A 21,803-nucleotide genomic window follows, 5' to 3' on the forward strand; every position below is an offset into this window, starting at 1 on the left:
TGTGGACACAGTGGGGGAAGGGGAGGGTGGGATGAATGAGAAAGCAGCACTTAAACACATATATTACATATGTAAAACAGATAACTAATGATGGGAAGTTGCTGTAAAACACAGGGTGCTCAACCCAGTGCTCTGTGACAACCTAGAAGGGTGGGGGTGGGGGATGGTAGGAGAGAGGGAAATTCAAGAGGGAGTGAACACATGCATATTTATGGCTTGATTCACACTATTGTATGAAAGAAACCAATACAACATTGCAAAGCAATTATCCTCCAATTAAAAAAAAAATAACCTATCTAAGAGTGACTAGAAAAGCTATGGGATCTGAGTGAGATCTCATTCAGGGGAAGGGAAAGACCTAGCTCAAAGCAATTTAAACAGTCAGTGGAGATAAATTAAGCTGTTTTCTGATGCTGACTGTCCCATTCAGTCTATATAGTCTATACCAATTAGAAAAACAGGCTCTGCAGTCGCTACGTGGTTAGGTAAGGTTCCCTCCACAAATAATAAGTGAAGGGATTTAGCTGGGATTACAACTCAAGACTTCAGGTCCTCAATTCTCTGGCCATAAGCAGTAGCAGGACAGAAGAGAAAATCAAACTAGGTGGCTGGACACTTGCTCATCTTTTCAAAAGCATTTTTCTTAGGACACACAGCGCTTACTTTGCAATCAAGTACACTGGGTTTTCTCCCCACACCTCATGCCACTGTCATTGTTTCTGTGCCTTCAGGAAAGTGGGGCTGCAGTAACAAAACTCTGGAGTCAGACCTCATTCTGAATCTTGCATCATGTTATGCTTCAGATTCTCCACAGGGATACTCCCAGTGGCTAACTCAGAGGTTTAAAAACTACATAATGCATGAAAGGCACATTGTAAAGAGTCAATAAACAGCAATTATTATACCAATATTAATTTCCCCCTGAAAATCACAGAAGGATCTGGGTGAGAGAAGGGAGAATGGCACATCTCCAATCTCACTAAGTCTCTGCTCTTAAGTAGCTACCCTGAGGAGTGCATAATGGGCAGTGTAGGGGTGGAGAGGGGACAGAGACTCCTATTGTACCAGAGTTGGAAGAACAATCTGGACAACCAGCTCACCATGAAGTAGGAAGGTTGAGTCATCTCATTCAGGACCTGAATGTTGTCTGTGGTCACGGAGGGAATCCTGGAGCACCAGGCCAGTGAGAAGAGCCAAGGTTCGTTGACAAGATATAAGTTGATGCTGATGTTAGCTGCTCTATATTCTCTAGGGGGAAAAAAAGAACCCACAGGAGATTTCAGAGTTAATCTCACTCTCATCACCTAAGAGGGAAGCAGTCACTATATTTGAGAAAGGATGTTGTCTAAATCACCAGAAGTAGGTGATAGTAGGACAACCTATGATATGACATGCAGAATTAGCTCATATTGCAATGAGATAATACTTTTGCTACTATCCCAGCAGTAGTATTTTAGTAAATTGGCTTCCTCAAGGAAAGAAAAATGAAGGAGGGCAGGGAGGGAGGAAGAAAGGAAAGAGAGAGAGGGGAGAAGGGAAAAAAAGGAAAGCCCTAACAAATTCCTAATGGAACTTATCAATTTCCATTGTATAAGTACTCACAATTTGCTCCCATAAGCTGATATGCACCAGCTCCAGTACACTATTGTGCAGCAAATGCACTTACTTCCATCAGAGCATTTACCATCCTCTACTCTATGTGCCTTCCTATCAATCTTCTCTACTTAACTGTTAAGCAAATTAAAAGCAAAGACTATGTCTTACTCAACTCTGAATATTCAGTGCGTGCATACTAAGTCACTTCAGTCCTGTCTGACTGTTTGTGACCCTTTGGACTATAGCCCACTAGGCTCCTTTTTCCATGAGATTCCCCAGACAAGAATACTGGAGTGGGTTGCCATGCCCTCCTCCAGGGTATATTCTCAACCCAGGGATAGAACATGGATCTCTTAAGTCCTCTACATTGGCAGGTGAGTTCTTTACCACTAGTGCCACCTGGGAACCCTCTGTATATCCAGCGGTGGTGGTGGTGGTTTACGTACCATAATACCTGCCGTAGAAATAGTTAAATGAAGGAATGAATAAATAAATACTAATTTGGTGAATATTTAAATTTCAAATATAAAAAAACTTTACAAGCATGAGTAGGGGGAATGGAACACAGCATTTCCCAATGGCAGAATGAAATGTCAGTAAATATTTGTGCACTGTCTGTAGAAACAGTAAAAGGACATCTAGTCAAGTTGTTATTAGAGATTAAATTTCTCAGAAAATACACCATGTAAGTGCCTTCAAAATACTTTTTAACCCTGAGATGTTATAACTTATTGAAAACAGCTCTGCACAAGCCTGGGGTTGAATCCCAGCTTTGTCACATACTAGCTTCGCAATTTCTTAGGCTTAGTGTATAAACTGTAAATAAACATAACCACACCGCCTTTACAGGAGTGCTTGCAATTAGTTACCCAAAATGTTAGACTGTGTCTAAGACAATTCTACAGATCATTTAAAAATAAATTTAAAACCTAAAAATAAGGAAATGTTTTTTAAAGTTAGAAGTTTTTTTCTTAAACTTTTTGAAATTAACACACAAAAACCAATCACGTCTATGTTAATAAGCATACAGAAATTGAAATTTAAAACAATACTATTAACAATCACTCCAAAGAAAACTAAATAATTAGGTATAAACTTTAACGAAATAAGTGAGGATCTGAAAATCTGTAAAAACTACAAGTTGCTCAATTGTGTCCAATGCTTTGTGACCCAATGGACTGCAGCTAGCCAGGCTTCTTTCTCTGTCCACGGAATTCTCCAGGCAAGAAAACTGGAGTGGGTAGCCATTCCCTTCTCCAGGGGATCTTCCTGACCAAGGGATAGAACAAACACCTCCTACACTGCAGGTGGATTCTTTACCATCTGAGCCACCAGGGAAAGAATATGTTTAAAACATGTGCTACAACTACTGAAGCTCACACACCCTAGAGCCTGTGCTCCACAACAAGAGAAGCCATAGCAATGAGAAGCCTGCACACAGCAACTAGGGAATAGCCCCCACTCATAGCAAGTAGAAAAAAGCTAGTGTAACAATAAAGACCCAGCACAGTCACCAATAAATAAATAAAATTATATAAAAAAATAAGAGAAATCTTTGAGATCTAAGAGCAAGACAAAGAACTCTTAGACTTGACATTAAAAGCATGATTCATAAAGGGTAAAACTGACAACTTAGACTCATCTAAATGTAAAACTTCTGCTCTGTAGGAGACTCTGTTAAGACGATGTTACAGTCCAGCCATACTGGGACAAGATATTTATAAATGACATATCCAACAAAGGACTAATACCTATATTATAGAGAGACCTCTCAAAACTCAATTAAAAAAAAAATCAAGCAATCCAGTTAGAAAGGACATGAAGAAACATTTCACTGAAGAGGATATACCATTGAGATATAAGCACATAATTATATGTGCTATATCATTAGCCATCAGAGAATGAAAACTAAAACCACAATGAGATGTCACTACACACTTAAAATGGCTACCAAAAAGTAATGACAATGCCAAAAATTGGTAAGGGTATAGAGACTCTGGGTCATTATATACTGCTGACAGGAATGTAAAAGTTTCCCCCCAAAAGTCTGGCAGTTTCTCATAAAATTAGACAAGTAATTACCATAATCTAGCAACTATATTCTCAGGTCTTTATTTCATAAAAACAAAAACTTTTGCTTATGAGAGAGAATTACTGGAAGATGATTGAAAAGGAAACATTAGGAATCTCTCTCCCCACCTAGACAACAACTGCACTAAAAGAATCTGCCTAATGTAACTCTTTTGGAACTATGGAACCTGTTGAAGGCTTTCAACTTCCAGGGGAGTTTTGGATGGTAAGTTATAGTTAACATTGGTCGCTTTCATAACCTGGCACAGTAGCAGTTGCAATACACGAGTCCCTAGCACATGGCAGCCAGTTGGCCCCATATTCCTGAGGCAGACTGGACAGTTTGTAGGAACCAAGGTGGGCCAAAAGGATCTTATCCTGCAAATAATAGGAATCTGTGGTTTGATGGATGACTGATGCTTCTACTCACACAGGTGTAGACAGAGTGGGGATGTCATAATTGTTGTACCTCCCCCTATTGTTACAAACCTCTCCCACTGAAGTGACTACCAGGGGTTTAAAGGCTCAATACCCTTCCCTCCCCATTGTTCACATTTTTCCCTTTTTGGAGATGAATGAGAATAAAAACACAATATACTAAAACTTGGCATGCAGCAAAAGTGGTGATGGTGAGTAAATTCATAGTTATACACACTTACATTTAAAAAACAATAAAGATCTCAACATCCAAATTTTGCAATTTAAGGAACTAGCAAAAGAAGAATAAATTGATCCAACACAGTGAAAGCAAGAAAATAATAAAGATTAGAGCAGAAACAAATGAATTATAGAACAGAAAACCAATAGAGAAATTCAGTGAATGAACCTGAATGTTCCTCAAACAGATCAACAAAGTTGATAAACCTTTACCTAGATGTACTACTAATAAAAAAAAGAGACTCAAATTACTGAAATCAAAAATAAAAATGGGGACATTACTATTTTACAGAAATAAAAAGGATTATAAGAGAGTACTATGAACAGCTGTATCCCAACAAATTGGATATCCTACATGGACGAATTCCTAGAAACACAAAATGTATTTTGTAATCATGAAGAATTGGAAAATGCAAACAAACCTACAATGAATAAGGAGACTGAATCATTAACCAAAAATCTTCCAACAAAGAAAAGTCCTAGACCTATTGTTTTCACTGCTGAATTCCACCAAACATTTCGAGAACTAATACCCACTCATTAGGATGGCTATGTAAAGAAAAAGAAAAAACAAAACCAGAAATCAACAAGAACATGGAAGATGTAGAGAAATTAAAACTCTTGTGTAATGTTGGTTGTTGTGGAGAACAGTATGGCAGTTTCTCAAAAAGTTACAAATAGAATTACCATGAGATCCAGCAAGTCTGCTTAATAAATATACCGCAAAAATAACTGAAAGAAGGGTCTTGAAGATATATATATATTTGTATATTCATGTTCATAGCAGCATTATTCACTCTAACTAGGGCTTCCCTGGTGGCTCAGATGGTAAAGAATCTGCCTGCAGTGCGGGAGACGTGGGTTTGATCCCTGGGTTGGGAAGATCCCCTGGAGGAGGGCATGGCAACCCACTCCAGTATTACAGCCTGGAGAATCCCCATGGACAGAGGTGCCTGGCAGGCTATGGTCCATGGGGTCGCAATGAATCAGACACAACTAAGTGCCTAAGCTCAGCTCAGCACTGCATATAATATGGAAGCAATTCAAGTGTTGATCAACTGATGAATAAATAAGCAAACTGTGGTATATACATGCAATGTAATATTATTTAGCCTTCAAACAGAAGGAAATTCTGCAATGGACGGATTTAACATGGATGAATCTTGAGGACTTTATTCGAAGCGAAATAAGCCAGTTACAAAAAGACAAATATCTGTATGATTCAACTTATATAAGTCAAAATAAGAGAGAGAGATAGCAGAACGGTGGTTGCCAGGATCTGGGGTGGAGGAGTTGGTAGGGATATTACTGTTTAATGAGTACAGAATTGAGTATACAAGATGAAAAGGTAGATTGATGGCAGGAATGGTTGTACAATGTAAGCAATGTATATTAAAATGACTAATTAAGATAGCACATTTTATGTGTATTTTTACCATGGTTAAAACATTTTTAAATGACTAAAATCTGTTACATTCACATGAAAACCTGTACACAAATGTTCAAAACAGATTTATTTATAATAACTCATAAACAAACAACCAGACAGCCTTATGTTGATGCATGATTAAACAAATTTCAGTACATCCATACAATGGAATACTACTCAGCAATGAAAAACAATAAACTATTGATACATGCAATAACCTGGATAACTCTCAAAGGGAACTACATTGAATGAAAAAAAGCCAATCACAACTGTTTACATATTTTATGATTCTATTTATATTATATTCTCAAAATGACAAAATAATAAAAGTGGAGACTAGATTAGTGATTGTGAAGAGTTAGGGTTTGAGGTGAGGGGAAGTGGAAGGAAGTAAGAGGAGTGTGGTTATCAGAGAGAAACAATAGGAATACTTCTGGTGATGAAATCAGTCTGTCTTGGTTGTGGCACTGGAATCACTACCCTACACATGTAATAAAACTGCACAGCACTACATATACAAAACACATACAAAATGATATAAGCAAAGCCGGAGAAATCTGAATAATATTGGTGGATTGCATTGGCATCAATACCTTGATTTTGATATTGTACTAAAATTTTACAAGTTTACCATTGGCATAAACGGGATAAAAGATATACAGTATCATTTTGTATTATTTCTTGTAAGTTAGCATGCAATTATCTCAAAAGTTTAATTTAAGCTTTAAATTAAATCTAAATTTAATCTTAAAATGTTTAATTTTAAAAATATTACTGATAATTTTAAAAATGTAATAAAAATGTACTCTGGGGTTTATAACTAAAATATTACTCATCACAACAATAGCACAAAGGACAGCAGATAGTCAATGGAATTAAGATTTCAATATTCTATACTCTATGTTGTGGAAAAATTATCCAAAGGTGAATTGTAATAAGGTAAGGATACTTCTTATAATTTCTAGAGCAACTAGTAAAAAAATAATTCAAAAATGTAAAAAGTCAGTAGAGAAGATAGGAAATAATTAATGAACTTAAAAAATTGAAAGTCAGGAAAAGAATGACCAAATAACCAATCTAGAATAAAGAGGACAAATAGGAAAAATGGCAAGATGTATTATAAACTTACGTATATTCATTAGTAAACTAAATATTAATGGGTCAGATATTCCCACTGAAAAGCAGAGATTGTCCCACTAAATATAAAGCAAGAACCAATAATATTCTATTTATAATAGATATGGGCTTCCCTTGTGGCTCAGCTGGTAAAGAATCCACCTGCAATGTGGGAGACCTGGCTTTGATCCCTGGGTTGGGAAGATCCCCTGGAGAAGAGAAAGGTTACCCACTCCAGGATTCTGGCCTGGAGAATTCCATGGACTGTATAGTCCATGGGGTCAAAAGAGTCAGACACAACTGAGAGACTTTCACTTTCACTTTATCAGAGATATATCTTATTTTTTAAAAACTTTCTATTTTGTATTCAAGTACAGCCGATTAACAATGTTGTGATAGTTTCAGGTGAACAGCAAAGGTAATCAGCCATACATATACATGTATCCATCCTCTCCCAAATTCCCATCCTGACTGGAAGGTTCAAGACGCCACATAACACTGAGCAGAGTCCCATGTGCCATACAGTAAGTCCTTGCTGCTTATGCATTTTAAATATAGCAGTATGTACATGTTCATCCTAAATTCCCTAATCTTTGCCCCCGGCAACCATAAGTTTGTTCTCTAAGTCTTTGAGAAAGAGATGTACTTAAATATAAAGACACAAAGCAGTTCAAAGACAAAGAACAAAAAAAGAAATGCCACACAAACACTAATTATAAGAAAGCCAGTGTGGCAATATTAATAAAAGTAATCTTTAGGCAAAAATTATAACCAGAGAGAAGGGACATTTCATAATGAAAGGATGAGAATAAATTCATGAAAAAAATCTAACAATTCTAAATGCAAATATACCTTAAAAAAAAGTTTAAAATATGAGAAGCCAAACAACCACAACAATCACAATAACAACAACATAGCAAAGGGAGAAATACAGAAATCAACAGTCAGCTGGAAATATTACATCCCCTTTTCTATAACTGACAGATGAGGCACAGGGAGCCCTCAATTTCTCTCTGACTGAAGAGGATGCTCCCAGAAGGAAGAAGGCAGAAGACATGGTCTAATCTCCTTGTCAACACGATATCTACATCTTTTCTAAATAGAAAAATAATATTTGCTAGAAAGAGAGGTCTTTATATATAGAATATGTTCTTTAATGGATGTTCCTGGTTGATTACTTTTTATTACATGTTTTGTAAATAAATACAGAATGTGGATTTATGAGGTATGGGTCCCTGGACAAGGTCACAAAAGCTATGCAATTCTCTGGGAGTATTAAATGCAGATGTTTTATAACTCAAATTTTCTCCTTCAAAGCGAAATAACCCCATAAAAACACATTTGGAGCCTATATCTATTACTGTGGGCCATAGGGTATGTGTCCAATAAAGGGAGAAACCTGCAAAGTTGAAATCAATGTCTCTGGCCTCTCCTTGCTGTCTGAACCTCCTGACTGCCTTCTGTATCTTTGAAATTAATAATAAAACTTAATAGTAAGTTCTCTGATGTGTATGAGTTTGATTTGCAACTGAATGCTTTGTGTTAACTCCACAGAAAAAACAGGAGGAAAATGCAGTATAAAATACTTAAAGAAACTATTAACCACTTTAAACTAGTTGTGTATTTTGGAAATTAAGCCAGCCCCTGTTGGAATCATTTGTGATTATTTTTTCCCAGTCTGTAGGTTGTCATTTTGTTTTCTTTATGGTTTCCCTTGCTATGCAAAAGCTTTTAAGTTTGATTAGGCCACTTGATTTTCTAATAGGACTCAGGATATGATTGATTCCTCTTAAAGTCTGATGCCAGCTGATACTATTCCCATATAACTATGGCCAAGGAATTAAAAATTACTAGTAAAACAATTAACACTGGGGAATCTGTCAAGCCTATATTTAAACCTCAGTGTGGTCCCCCACTGACCAACTGTATGGGCTCTGGGGAAATATTAACACCTAACCTCCCTGAACTTTTCCTCTTTAGAGACAAGATTCCTCATTTGAAACAGGGAGGGTGATGCTAATTTATAGGGCACAGCATGTAACGATGGTGATGATGAAACAACAGGTAACAATGACTGTGTTCATACATTTGACCATCATTTTGCTATGTGCATATATGTAGTATGTCACTTAATCTTTTCACCATTCCATCAGGTTATTGTTATCCTTAATTTACAAATGAGAAAACTGATTATTAAACCTTGTCCAAAGTCACACGTGTAGCTGATGGGTAAGCCAGAATTTAAAAAAGAGCCTGTGGTCAACCAACAGAACTTCACACATAATAAAGGCTCAGTAAGTGGAAGTTATTTTAATTATTTTTCAACCACTCAGTTCAGTTCAGTCGCTCAGTCGTATCCGACTCTTTGCAACCACATGAATCGCAGCATGCCAGGCCTCCCTGTCCATCACCATCTCCCAGAGTTTATCCAAACCCACGTCCATCGAGTCGGTGATGCCATCCAGCCGTCTCATCCTCTGTCGTCCCCTTCTCCTCCCGCCCCCAATCCTTCCCAGCATCAGGGTCTTTTCCAATGAGTCAACTCTTCGCATGAGGTGGCCAAAGTATTGGAGTTTCAGCTTCAACATCAGTCCTTCCAATGAACATCCAGGACTGATCTCCTTTAGGATGGACTAGTTGGATCTCCTTGCAGTCCAAGGGACTCTCAAGAGTCTTCTCCAACACCACAGTTCAAAAGCATCAATTCTTCAGTGCTCAGCTTTCTTCACCATCCAACTCTCACATCCATACGTGACCACTGGAAAAACCATAGCCTTGACTAGACGGACCTTTGTTGGCAAAGTAATGTCTCTGCTTTTAAATATGCTATCTAGGTTGGTCATAACTTTCCTTCCAAGGAGTAAGCATCTTTTAATTTCATGGCTGCAAGCACCATCAGCAGTGATTTTGGAGCCCCCAAAAATAAAGTCTGATACTGTTTCCACTGTTTCCCCATCTATTTCCCATGAAGTGGTGGGACCAGATGCCATAATCTTAGTTTTCTGAATGTTGAGCTTTAAGCCAACTATTTCACTCTCCTCTTTCACTTGCATCAAGAGGCTCTTTAGTTCTTCTTCGCTTTCTGCCGTAAGGCTGGTGTCATCTGCATATCTGAGGTTATTGATATTTCTCCTGGCAATCTTGATTCCAGCTTGTGTTTCTTCCTGCCCAGTGTTTCTCATGATGTACTCTGGATATAAGTTAAATAAGCAGGGTGACAATACATGGCCTTGACGTACTCCTTTTCCTATTTGGAACCAGTCTGTTGTTCCATGTCCAGTTCTAATTGTTGCTTCCTGACCTGCATACAGGTTTCTCAAGAGACAGGTCAGATGGTCTGGTATTCCCATCTCTTTCAGAATTTTCCACAGTTTATTGTGATCCACACAGTCAAAGGCTTTGGCATAGTCAATAAAGCAGAAGTAGATGTTTTTCTGGAACTCTCTTGCTTTTTCGATGATCCAGCGGATATTGGCAATTTGATCTCTGGTTCCTCTGCCTTTTCTAAATCCAGCTTGAACATCTGGAAGTTCACGGTTCACGTATTGCTGAAGCCTGGCTTGGAGAATTTTGAGCATTTCTTTACTAGCATGTGAGATGAGTGCAATTGTGCAGTAGTTTGAGCATTCTTTGGCATTGCCTTTCTTTGGGATTGGAATAAAAACTGACCTTTTCCAGTCCTGTGGCCACTGCTGAGTTTTCCAGATTTGCTGGCATATTGAGTGCAGCACTTTCACAGCATCATCTTTCAGGATTTGAAATAGCTCAACTGGAATTCCATCACCTCCACTGGCTTTGTTCGTAGTGATGCTTTCTAAGGCCCACTTGACTTCACCTTCCAGGATGTCTGTCTCTAGGTTAGTGATCACACCATCGTGATTATCTGGGTCATGAACTACCAACTACTAGATTAATCTAAATTATGATTAGCAGAGAAAGAAATCACCTTGGAATCATTTGCTCTGTGATAAAAAGTAGAAAGGAATAGACATACACTCAAAACAGAGGAATAGTTGGGCAAAGAGAAATCTTCTGAATAGGAAAGATAGGTAAAACATATATAATTTTCTAATGCTGAAAGAAATATATATATATATATATATATATATATATATATATATATATTTATGACCAACTCCCCCATAGTCAGAGAGGCTGGAAGAGCCAGAACATGCAAAGAGGTAAATCCAATAGCCTAGCTCATCACTTGAGATACAAAAATAAATCTAGAGGAATATCTGTAGCTCAAAGAGATTTTGGAGATATGGAGATATACATGTATATCTAGACAAAACACATATATATGTTCAGTCTCTGAAGCATTTAGAATCATCTGAAAAGAACTTTCAGATAGACAAGTTGGATTTAGAAAAGGCAGAGGAACCAGAGATCAAATTACCAACATCCACTGGATCACTGAAAAAGCAGGAGAATTCCAGAAAAACATCTACCTCTGCTTCATTGATTATGCTAAAGCCTTTGATTGTATGGATCATAAAAAACTGTGGAAAATTCTTCAAGAGATGGGAATACCAGACTATCTAACCTGCCTCCTGGGAAACTTGTATGTGGGTCAAGAAGCAACAGTTAGAACCAGACATGGAACAATGGACTGGTTCCAAGTTGGGAAAGGAGTATGTCAAGGCTATATACTGTCACCCTCCTTATTTAACTTATATGCAGAGTACATCATGCAAAATGCCAGAGTGGATGAAGCACAAGCAGGAACCAAGATTGCGGAGCAAAATATCAACAACCATAGATATTCAGATGACACCACTTCAATGGCAGAAAATAAAGAAGAATTAAAGAGCCTCTTGATGAGGGTGAAAGAGGAGAGTGAAAAAGCTAGCTTAAAACTCAACATTCAAAATACTAAGATTATGGTATCCCGTCCCATCACTTCATGACAAATAGATGGGGAAAAAGCGGAAACAGGCTGATTTTATTTTATTGGGCTCCAAAAGCATTGCAGATGGTGACTGTAGTCATGAAAATAAAAGACACTTGCTCCTTGGAAGAGAAGCTATGGCAAACCTAGACAGGGTATTAAAAAGCGGAGATATCATTTTGCCAACAAAGGTCTGTATAGTTAAAGCTATGGTTTTTCCAGTAGTCACGTACAAAAGTGAGAGTTGGACCATAAAGAAGGCTGAGTGCCAAAGAACTGACGCTTTCAAATTGTGATGCTGGAGAAGGCTTTTGAGAGTCCCTTGGACAACAAAGGAGATCAAACCAGTCAATCCTAAAGGCAAGTGAAAGTGAAAGTCACTCAGTCGTGTCCGACTCTTTGTGACCCCATGACTACACAGTCCATGGAATTCTCAAGGCCAGATCCCTGGAGTGGGTAGCCTTTCCCTTCTCCAGGGTATCTTCTCAACCCAAGGATCAAACCCAGGTCTCCCACATTGCAGGTGGATTCTTTACCAGCTGAGCCACAAGGGAAGCCCAAGAATACTGGAGTGGGTAGCCTATCCCTTCTCTAGCGGATCTTCCGTACTCAGAAATCGAACCAGGGTCTCCTGCATTGCAGGTGGATTCTTTACCAACTAAGCTATGAGGGAAGCCCCTATCCTAAAGGAAATCAACCTGAATATTCACTGAAAGAATTGATGCTGAAGTTAAAGTTTCAATATTTTGGCCACCTGATGCAAAGAGCTGACACAATGGAAAAGACGCTGATGCTAGGAAAGACTGAGGGCAGTAGAAGAGGGTAAAAGAGGATGAGATGGCTGGATGGCATCACTGACTTAATGGACACGAGTTTACGCAAACACCAGGAGACAGTGAAGGACAGGGAAGCCTGGCGTGCTGCAGTCCATGGGGTCGCAAAGAGTCAGACATGACTTAGCGACTGAACAACAACCACATAGGGACTAGTGTAAGCAGTGACTAACAATAATTAAATCTGAAAAAGTTACCATTTTATTCTCAGGTGCTTTCTGAAAACTCTGATTATGTAATTATAAATGTGGTGATTGAGAATTTCAGTTTCTTCTCATGCTTGGCTGTTTTAAGGGTTTTTCTAATAATGATTTAATTATGTTTCAAATTATATCTATTAGAATTCTGGCTATCTGGATTACAAAGTTATTTATTAAGTACTTCAATCCATCTGGTAATGGCAGAAGGAAATCAACCACTTTTTGAGTTCTTACTTTTCAGTGATCACTTTATATAACAACAAAAACACCAAGCACACAAAAGCATGTGCTGAATGAGAGACTGAAGCATAAAGGAGAAGGGGCTGAAGAGCACGTTCCAGGAACAGAGTGTAACTTTGATAAGTGTTTGTTAGCACAGAGTGAGGGAAGGGTAAGAAGATGAAAACAGGGGGTTCCAGAAAGATAGCTACATAGGGAAATCCTGAGATGGGAGGAGGAACCTACGGAGCTTGGCTGGGATGCAGATTTCCTGCAAGTAAGGCAATATGTGTTGAGGAAAGTGTGGTCAAACACTTACCTCATCCCATTGTAGAACAAGTTCTTGTAGTCAACATTTATTCTAGTGATATTTTCTTTTGTGAGGCGTTCAATAGAGAATAACCGGCCCACTTGCTGAAAACCAGGAGCTTTTTTCTTGACATACTCCCTTTCAAAATCTGGCAACCAAAAAATCTGTAAGGAGAAACAGGAAGTCTTTCAGTGGATAATCAGCTGTCTAGGTACAATCAGATCCTCCATAGAATGGGAGGAGCCCCATTCCAGCATAGGTAACAGTCTATAAGGAGCAGAGAGATTCTAGACCTTGGTGAAAGAGTCAACCTTGCTAATACCATCTAATGAATTCTTATAAAGGGGCTTTCACCAGGGTTGTTCTGGAGCTGAGTTTTCCCAGTTAACATCATGTAACCAAGGGTTCTCCGTGTCACCACACTAGCTAAAGTAGGTATGGAAGAAAGGTTAGAATCATAAACACCTCCTCTGACGATACTAAAAATCATCTTTGTGAGAGGTCATTTCCTGCCAACAGGGAAGGCTATTATGTCTCATCTGTGGAAATAGTTCTATTTGCAAAAAAACCCCACATATTTGTTTCTTTCATAGCATTCTTCCATATTTTGAGAATTTGACATTTGGAATGACTGCCCAAATGCAGAGTAGCTTCTGAAAAACATGAACAAATCTCTGCTCAAATAAGAATCAGATATCCTTTCTATATTATTAATGAAAGCCAAGTCCTCAAAGTCTTAGTGTTCCATGCCCAGGCCCTTTCTAATAGATGTATGTTGGCGATGGTGCAGGTCACATCATACAGCCATTAAACACACATTCCCTTTTAACAGAGGGGTGACATTTCATTTGGCTTTGAATAACAAACAGACTCAATGATTTCCCCCACTAATACAAATTTAACAGGGTCATTCTTAGATTACCGAATACAGCTGTATAAAATAGTCATCTCCATTTTTATAGGGGGCAAAATTATTTAAGGATCCCAAGGAAGAGCTACAGGGTAGGTCAGATTCAACATTATGGACCTGGGACATGCGACCCATCCCCCAACCTCTACCATAAATACTGAGATAGACATACCAGACGTTGCTCAATCTGAGAGTCAAGGATTATGCTTACTACATGGCGGACATACAAAGCTCTGTGAGAATGATTTGGTGCAGGGCCATTAAGATCAAAGATCACAAATGTTTTTTCCTTCTGTGCAAGCTCCAATAATTCAGTTAGCTTTGGAATCTTCTGATTTCCTGCTCTTTCCCTATCAGCCTCTGATAAGGGTTTCATACCAAAAAATGGTTTGATCTAAAAATACATAAGAGAAAACACTGGCTCCCATCAAAAGCATTTTCCAATTCTCCTGCTTTTAGCCCCACACAAATTACCATTTAACCCACCCATCAGGCCCTCTGAAATACTGGTCCTGAGATAACAGTTGCCAAGAGGAGAAATTAAATGTAATCTCCATAGGTAAGCATGGTATTTGGAATGATTTATTCTATATTGTAGAATCTATATAGTTGATTTATTCTATATTGTTTATTTGCACTGCAGGTCTCCTCATGTTCTTGTCTTAAACTTCCTTTTCAATCTTTTTTTCTGTAACTCTCCTCAAAGTACGACAATTCCTTTTCAGTCACACTGGTTTCCCACACTTTCTCTCACTGTTCTGGTTTTGTGTAATGGAAAGAAAATAGGCTTTGTCTTCAGACTGAATTGGACTCAATCCCAGTGCTGTCACTCATTTGTGTTCCTTACCATATCCACCTGTTAAAACCCTACTCTCAAACTGCAAAACCCAGTTCAAATGCTACCTCCTTCAGGAAGTGCCCACTTAAATATTTCTAAACTAAAGAGACTTCAATGGTGTTAAACCCAGTGACCAACTTTTATGCCTTTGTAATTGTATGTCTCATCCTGCCTTCTAGTCATTTGTATATATCCTAGATCAGATTCAAATCCTAGCTTCATGTACTTCTTGCTGTGTAACACTGGTAAAACTATTTAAAATTTTTAAGTTTTCATTACCCTAATATAAGATGGAGATGGGGAGAGTAATATGTGTATTTCTAGGATTATTTTGAAGATCAAATATAATAAAATATTTACCAGGTCTAGCAGCATGTCTGGTACACAGAGAAGTGTACAGTTCATAATAGTTCCCTCACTCTCTACCGCTTCTACTGGAGGGCAACTCCCTAGGGCAGGCACTGTCATAATTTCTTTGCCATACACAGCATTTCATTTTATTCCTCAGTCCATACATGTATTAGCTATATTACTATAGCTACTTTTATTGTCATTTGCCAATTTTAGATCATTTGTGTGTAAAGTCAGTGATTAAACACTGTATCTCAGGAGAAGGACACAGTAGCTGCACCTCACATATTCCCAAGACTAACATAATATTTTTCTCTATATACCTTTATCGTCTCTCTCCTTCTCACCCTATTTCTTTTCCTTCCTTTACTTCCTAAGCAACCTGTCCTTTCTCACCTTTTTCTCAAGAAAGAATCAATCACACTAAACACTGTTTCCATGCTATACCTGAAGGCAGATTATAAGTATGGAATTAAACCACTGTCTACATCTGAGTTGAGGTCTATAATTAAAGGTTTTCTTAATCCTCAAGAAAACAGAAATTTGCTTTGAAATACAAGATTTTGTTAGATTCTATCAGATCTAGATCAGCTGATTCACTTAACTATTAGAACTTTGTGTGGGAAAAAAAAAATTGTTAAAAGAAAAGGATGGGAAAGATCAAGAAAGGATTTAAATAGCCCAGCTGTGCATAATTTTTTCAAAGTCCTGGAATGGGTTAAAAAAAAATATAAGAAATGCACTATACAAGGACATTTATTTCTGAAGCCTTTAATGATAAAATGGATGAAAAATACAAAATAGCAAAACTATAAAGATTAATTAATAGAAGAGTTTAACACTAGATTTCAGTAATCTCTAAACAGCATTAAGAGGTAGATCTAATATCTGAAGTAAATTGAGCCTCTTTTTTATGTTGGGTTGGCCAAAAAGTTCATTCCAGGTTTTCCATATCATAGAAATATTTTGGCCAACCCAATATATAAAATGGGGGTACTTATTCAGAAAAATAAACTGAAATAGGACAATGCCAGTTTAGATTATCTCCAATATAAAGTTGAACATTTTCAAAACAATACTAAAAGGCCCTTAGTTCTCTATGCCTATGCTTAGCAAAATTACAAGTAGAAGGGCCATCGAATGATCCAATGTACTGTACTGGTTTAAAAGTCTGAAAATTTGTAAGTTCGGCCCAATGATACCACTTAGAGGGAAACAATACAACTCAACAATTATGAGAACTACATGTAAGTATCAATGAACAGCAATATAGTTTTCTTGTTGATAAAGGTACCTTTACTATTAATCTCACTACCATAAAAAATCAGACTGCTCAAAGTACTAAAACCAAGAAGTGGTGTTTTCTAACAATCCTAAGTCCTTTTCCATGTCCTTTTCTACAGGAACACTCCTTTCTTCTCTATGGCATATTCTTATCGTTATGAATCTACTTTGCAAAAAGAACCAGCAAAAGAAATGTACCACAGACAAATAACTATCAGGAGTCACAGAAAATTCTATACACATTATCAAGTTATATCTGTGGACATTAGTATACTGATTTTAAAAAATAATCAGATAATTATCCATGGTACTTAGCAACTGAACAACAACAACCAGAATCCCTGAGGAGAAAAGAGGCAGAATAATTAGAGTCAAACTGGTAAGAGTTCACACTGATTCTATTGACACTGTTGCCTAAAATCCTGTTAATGCTGAAGTTGGAGCAGATTTAAGTCAACTTTGTTGTTGTTGTTCAGTTGCTAAGTCATGTCTGACTCTTTTGTGACTCCACGGACTGTAGCCCTCCAGGTTCCTCTGTCCATGGGTTTTCCCTTGACAAGAATATTGGAATGGGCTGGCTTTTCCTTCTCCCAGGGGATCTTCCCAGCCCAGGGATCGAACCCGTACCTCCAGCATTCCTACACTGGCAGGTAGATTGTTTACCACTGAGCCACCAGGGAAGCCAATATAACAAGGATTAACTATCTCTTGTATTAGTCCAAGCAATATGTCTATTTTACATGTTTTTTAAAAACACCAAAACTGAGATGGTGGTCCTCTACCAATATCTGTCAGCTATTAATCAAAGAGTTACACCTCATTTTCTAGCACTACTTAACCTGTATGTACTCTCTTTGGTTCTATCTTTACTTTCTTTCATGTTCCAGCTAATAAAGATAGCCACTATTTATTGCTTTCAACAGCGCAAAATCAACAATTTACTAAAAAGTTATGTTTCTATCATTTACAGAAGGCCCACTCTACTTTCTCAAGTCTTAAACAAAAGATCTTAAGGATATGCAGTAATCTTGTAACCTAATTTGAAATTCTAAGACTGACTCTGTAATTCTATTCACACAGTTTCTAAGGAGAAATTTTAACTCCACAAAATAACAGTTCATCATACAGAAGTCAGCAAACTTACTCTGTGAAGGGCCATACACTAAAGATTTTTTATTTTGTTAGTCCCTGTCACAATTATTCAACTCATTATTATAAGACAAAAGCAGTCATAAATAATTCGTAAGTGAATAAGCATGGCTATGTTCCAATCAAACTTTATTTATGGAAATCGAAATTTGAGTTTTATATAATTTTAACATGTCAGGAAACATTATTCTTTTGATTCTCCTTCAACCATTCAAAAATACAAGAACCATTCTGAGCTCACAAGCTGTACAAAAACAGTAGGCTGCATCTGAACAGCAGGCCATAGTTTGCAAACCCCTGGATCCAGGTTATAACATATTAGCTAAGGAGAGACATAATTTAATGAGATTACAAATTAACCAAAATTATCCATGGTCAAATACTAAAGACAATTAAGATGATTTCTGGGATTAACTGGATATTATACTATAGGTAAGCAAGCTTTTTTGAAATACATAGGTTTGTGTATGTCAAGTCTTGACTTCTTAGAACCATTCTCACAAAACACAGGAAACATAAAGACCTTTAGCAATCTCAAAATATTTCTTCCAGATCATCAAAATCTTTGATTTTTAAAGTAAAAGGGAAGGCCACAGTCCAAGGGTATTAATTTAACAACCTGACATACATCAAAAAGTCTAATAACGTCTATTCCCTGAATCCAAGGCTTTTTATCTTTGGTTTAGAAAAACAAGCAGTCTTAGCAAAACTAGTCTAATAATCTTCAGCCCTCACACTAGGTTCATCTTTCCATTTTATGGTACCATATTCAATGCAATCCCTCTTGCTAACTTAAAATATCCAGTATTTTTAAGTTAGTTGATTAATTACCAAATACCAACTTTCTCTTTTTCATATTCAGTTCGGTTCAGTTCAGTCGCTCAGTCATGTCCGACTCTTTGCGACCCCGTGAATCGCAGCACACCAGGCCTCCCTTCCATCACCAACTCCCGGAGTTTACCCAAACTCATGTCCATCGAGTCGGTGATGCCATCCAGCCATCTCAACCTCTGTTGTCCCCTTCTCCTCCTGCCCCTAATCCTTCCCAGCATCAGGGTCTTTCCATATTACCATTCACTAATATCACACTCTTAATACAGCAACTGTATTATCCTGATCATCAAAGGAGAATCTCATCATTTCTGTAATTTGAGAACTGTCCATACATGGGACATATCTTTTGGATGCCCCTAAATCAAATCTTGGTTTAATGTTATTTACTGTTGTTTAAACTTAAAAATGAAAAAAGGTAATAATAGGTCAATTATGCAATTTTCCTAGACTCTCTCTCTTATAGAATCCCAAGTCCATTACCAAACAACAAATTGGCTCAATTGGCCAAAATAATGGCTCTCTCTAGGACATGTGGGATTATTAAAAATAATTGTTTTTTTTTAAAATAATAGTTTTTTTTTGCTTTTCAAGTGGCTCACAACTATAGAATGCTATGGGGGAAAAGATTTTTAATCTCTTCGTGCTAAGTCACTTTAGTCAAGTCTGACTCTTTGGATCCTATGGACTGTAACCAGCCAGGCTCCTCTGTCCCTGGGATTCTCCAAGCAAAAATACTGGAATGGGTTGCCATGCCCTCCTCCAGGGGATCTTCCTGAACCAAGGAAGATCTGGTTCACCCACATCTCTTGTGTCTCCTGCACTGGCAGGCAGGTTCTTTACCACTAGCGTCACCTGGGAAGCCCAACCTCTTCAGTCATATTAAAAATAAATAATAAACACATGCATTACTAGATGTTTTGCAGCTCCCCAAATAAACAACTGTGCTAAAACTAGAGCACCACTTAGAGGAAATGTTTTGGCAGATCATATTAAACAGAATGCTCTGACTAATGCCCTTAGACAAAGGCCTCTAATAGAAAAGATAGACCAACGTACTGAATTCATGAATTCCATCATTTATGCAAACATGGTAATCTTAGAAAAATGTATTCTCTCACAGTTTGGAAGCCAGAAGTCTAAAACCAAGGTGTTGGCAGGCCCATGCTCACCCTGTTGGCTCTGGGGGGAATCTGTTCCTTGTCTCTGCAAGCTTCAGGTGACTGCTGGCATGCCTTGGCCTTCTTTGGCTAATAGCCACATCACTCCAATTCTTACCTCCGTGATTACATCACTTCCCTTCTCTGTTTGGTCGCCCTTATGTGTACATCTATTCTCCCCTTGTCTCTTCATTACAACAATACGTGATTATACTTAGGGTCCACCCAGACAATCCAGGATAAGCTCCTACCTTCCAGATCCTTAACTTAATCACATCGTTTGCCTTTATGATAACAGTCATATGATAACAGGTTCTAGGGATTATGGTGTGACTGCATCTTTTTTGGTGTCACCAATCAACCTACTATATCAATTTTATCAGTAATGCCTATTTGTGTAAGTAATACCTAAATGAAGTGAAATATCCTTGATCTATCAGTAGGTTTAAAAAAATTCTTGGGGTGTAATAATGAATGTTTGTCATAACAATTCTTTAAAAAAAAGTACATAAAACTTCAGTAAAGTTAGTTGTGCCTCTTGTATAACTCCCGTAGTTTTTTAATATGTGGGAATCAGGCTTTTTGACATTAACCCAAGACAAGGTTAAATGTTCTATAGGGCTGTTGCATCCTTTCCAATTGCAGGACTCCCCAAACTCTCAGAAAACAATATCTGCTTATAAAGAGTCTGAAAAAAATAGCATATTTCCTAGAAAACAGCCTTCTAAGGATAGTGAGCCCATTATCAGGAACTGAATAATTCAAAGTAATTATCGAAAATTTGTCTTTTACTTTGGCTGACATAATAAATATATAATTTATTACAGTATAATAAACAACATAGCCCAAGTTCTTGGCATACAACAAAACTATTTAAATTCTTTAGCCTGAGAAGTAATAGAAAATTTAAAAAGCCCTATATTAACTTTTGACCAACTAGCACCATTGTTTAATAGCACCATGGTGTCTACTGAGGCAATTACAATTACTTGCATTGGACTTGGTTTTGCAGCAGTGGATGCTACTTGAAGTGTTTTGGTAAAATTATTAGTGCCATTAACTGTACATTTTCAACAATACTGACAGAGAAGAAATAAGTATAACACACATATTTGCCTACTAAGCCCCATATACAAGAAAATCATTCATTCAGCAACTTACACCATGTGCTCATAAAACACAAATCGTGCTCTCAACACATTCACAGTTTAGTAAGGGAGATAAGACAGACAAACAAATAAAACATGACAGAAGTTCCCATCTGAAGCTCTCACTACCTACCCATTTTCTTGTCTTTTTCACAAAATAAATAGTCATTCCACTTAAGAAAAAAAAATGATAAAAGTTCCATGACAGCAGTCACTGAAAAGTGACCTTCTTAGAGTTGGACTACAGTAACAATAAGACAAAATTTGCAGAAAACTTCAAACATGTTATTTAATTTGACCTCAAAACTTTTTATTAAACATGAAAAATTGAAGCTTAAAGGAATAAGTGACATGCCTAATGATTCAACTAACAGGGAAATGATAAATGACACCCAACTGCTCATGAACAATTCCAGGCAAAAATTCAGTCCTCATGCTAAGACTCGTTTCTTGGGTGTATTATTTCCCACCATAGGTATCACGCTAGAATGAGGGTATTCATTATCAGTTAGTAATGAGATGGCAAGATTGTTCTGGAATGTCTGTTAACAAACTACCTTCTTCACCAAGAAATATTTTTATGGAAAGAAAAAACTGAACTAAATAGTATGTTTAGTGATGCAGATGATATAAAGTATTCGGTTGTTCTAGAATAATAACCACTGAAGACAAATAGGTGGGTACAATAAGTTATAGAAGATATCAGAGAAAGTGAACTATGTTTACTTTCAGCGCAGTACAGTCGCTCACTCATGTACAACTCTTTGTGACCCCACGGACTGCAGCACACCAGGTCTCCCTGTCCTTCACC

At 37.5% G+C, this 21,803-nt stretch overlaps 1 protein-coding gene across 23 annotated transcripts in view; it reads right to left on the bottom strand.

Moving 5' to 3' along the window:
• LOC145524723 (glycerophosphodiester phosphodiesterase domain-containing protein 4-like) overlaps positions 1-21,803 on the bottom strand; it is a 130,675-nt gene that overhangs the window by 38,584 nt on the left and 70,288 nt on the right. For 12 of the 23 annotated variants that reach the window (XM_081537503.1, XM_081537495.1, XM_081537497.1 and 9 more), the window contains 2 exons: positions 13,331-13,485; positions 1,101-1,248 (listed from right to left, as the gene is read on the bottom strand). In XM_081537503.1, the coding sequence (XP_081393629.1) occupies positions 1,101-1,248; positions 13,331-13,485 (303 nt within the window). Of the gene's footprint in view, positions 1-1,100; positions 1,249-13,330; positions 13,486-14,403; positions 14,626-21,803 lie in introns of all 23 variants that reach the window. The other 11 variants (XM_081537488.1, XM_081537484.1, XM_081537485.1 and 8 more) reach the window with 1 other exon arrangement.

Source organism: Giraffa tippelskirchi, chromosome 10 (genome assembly GCF_054371585.1).
Source record: "Giraffa tippelskirchi isolate mGirTip1 chromosome 10, T2T-mGirTip1v1.2.pri, whole genome shotgun sequence".
NCBI classification, from domain to species: domain Eukaryota; kingdom Metazoa; phylum Chordata; class Mammalia; order Artiodactyla; family Giraffidae; genus Giraffa; species Giraffa tippelskirchi.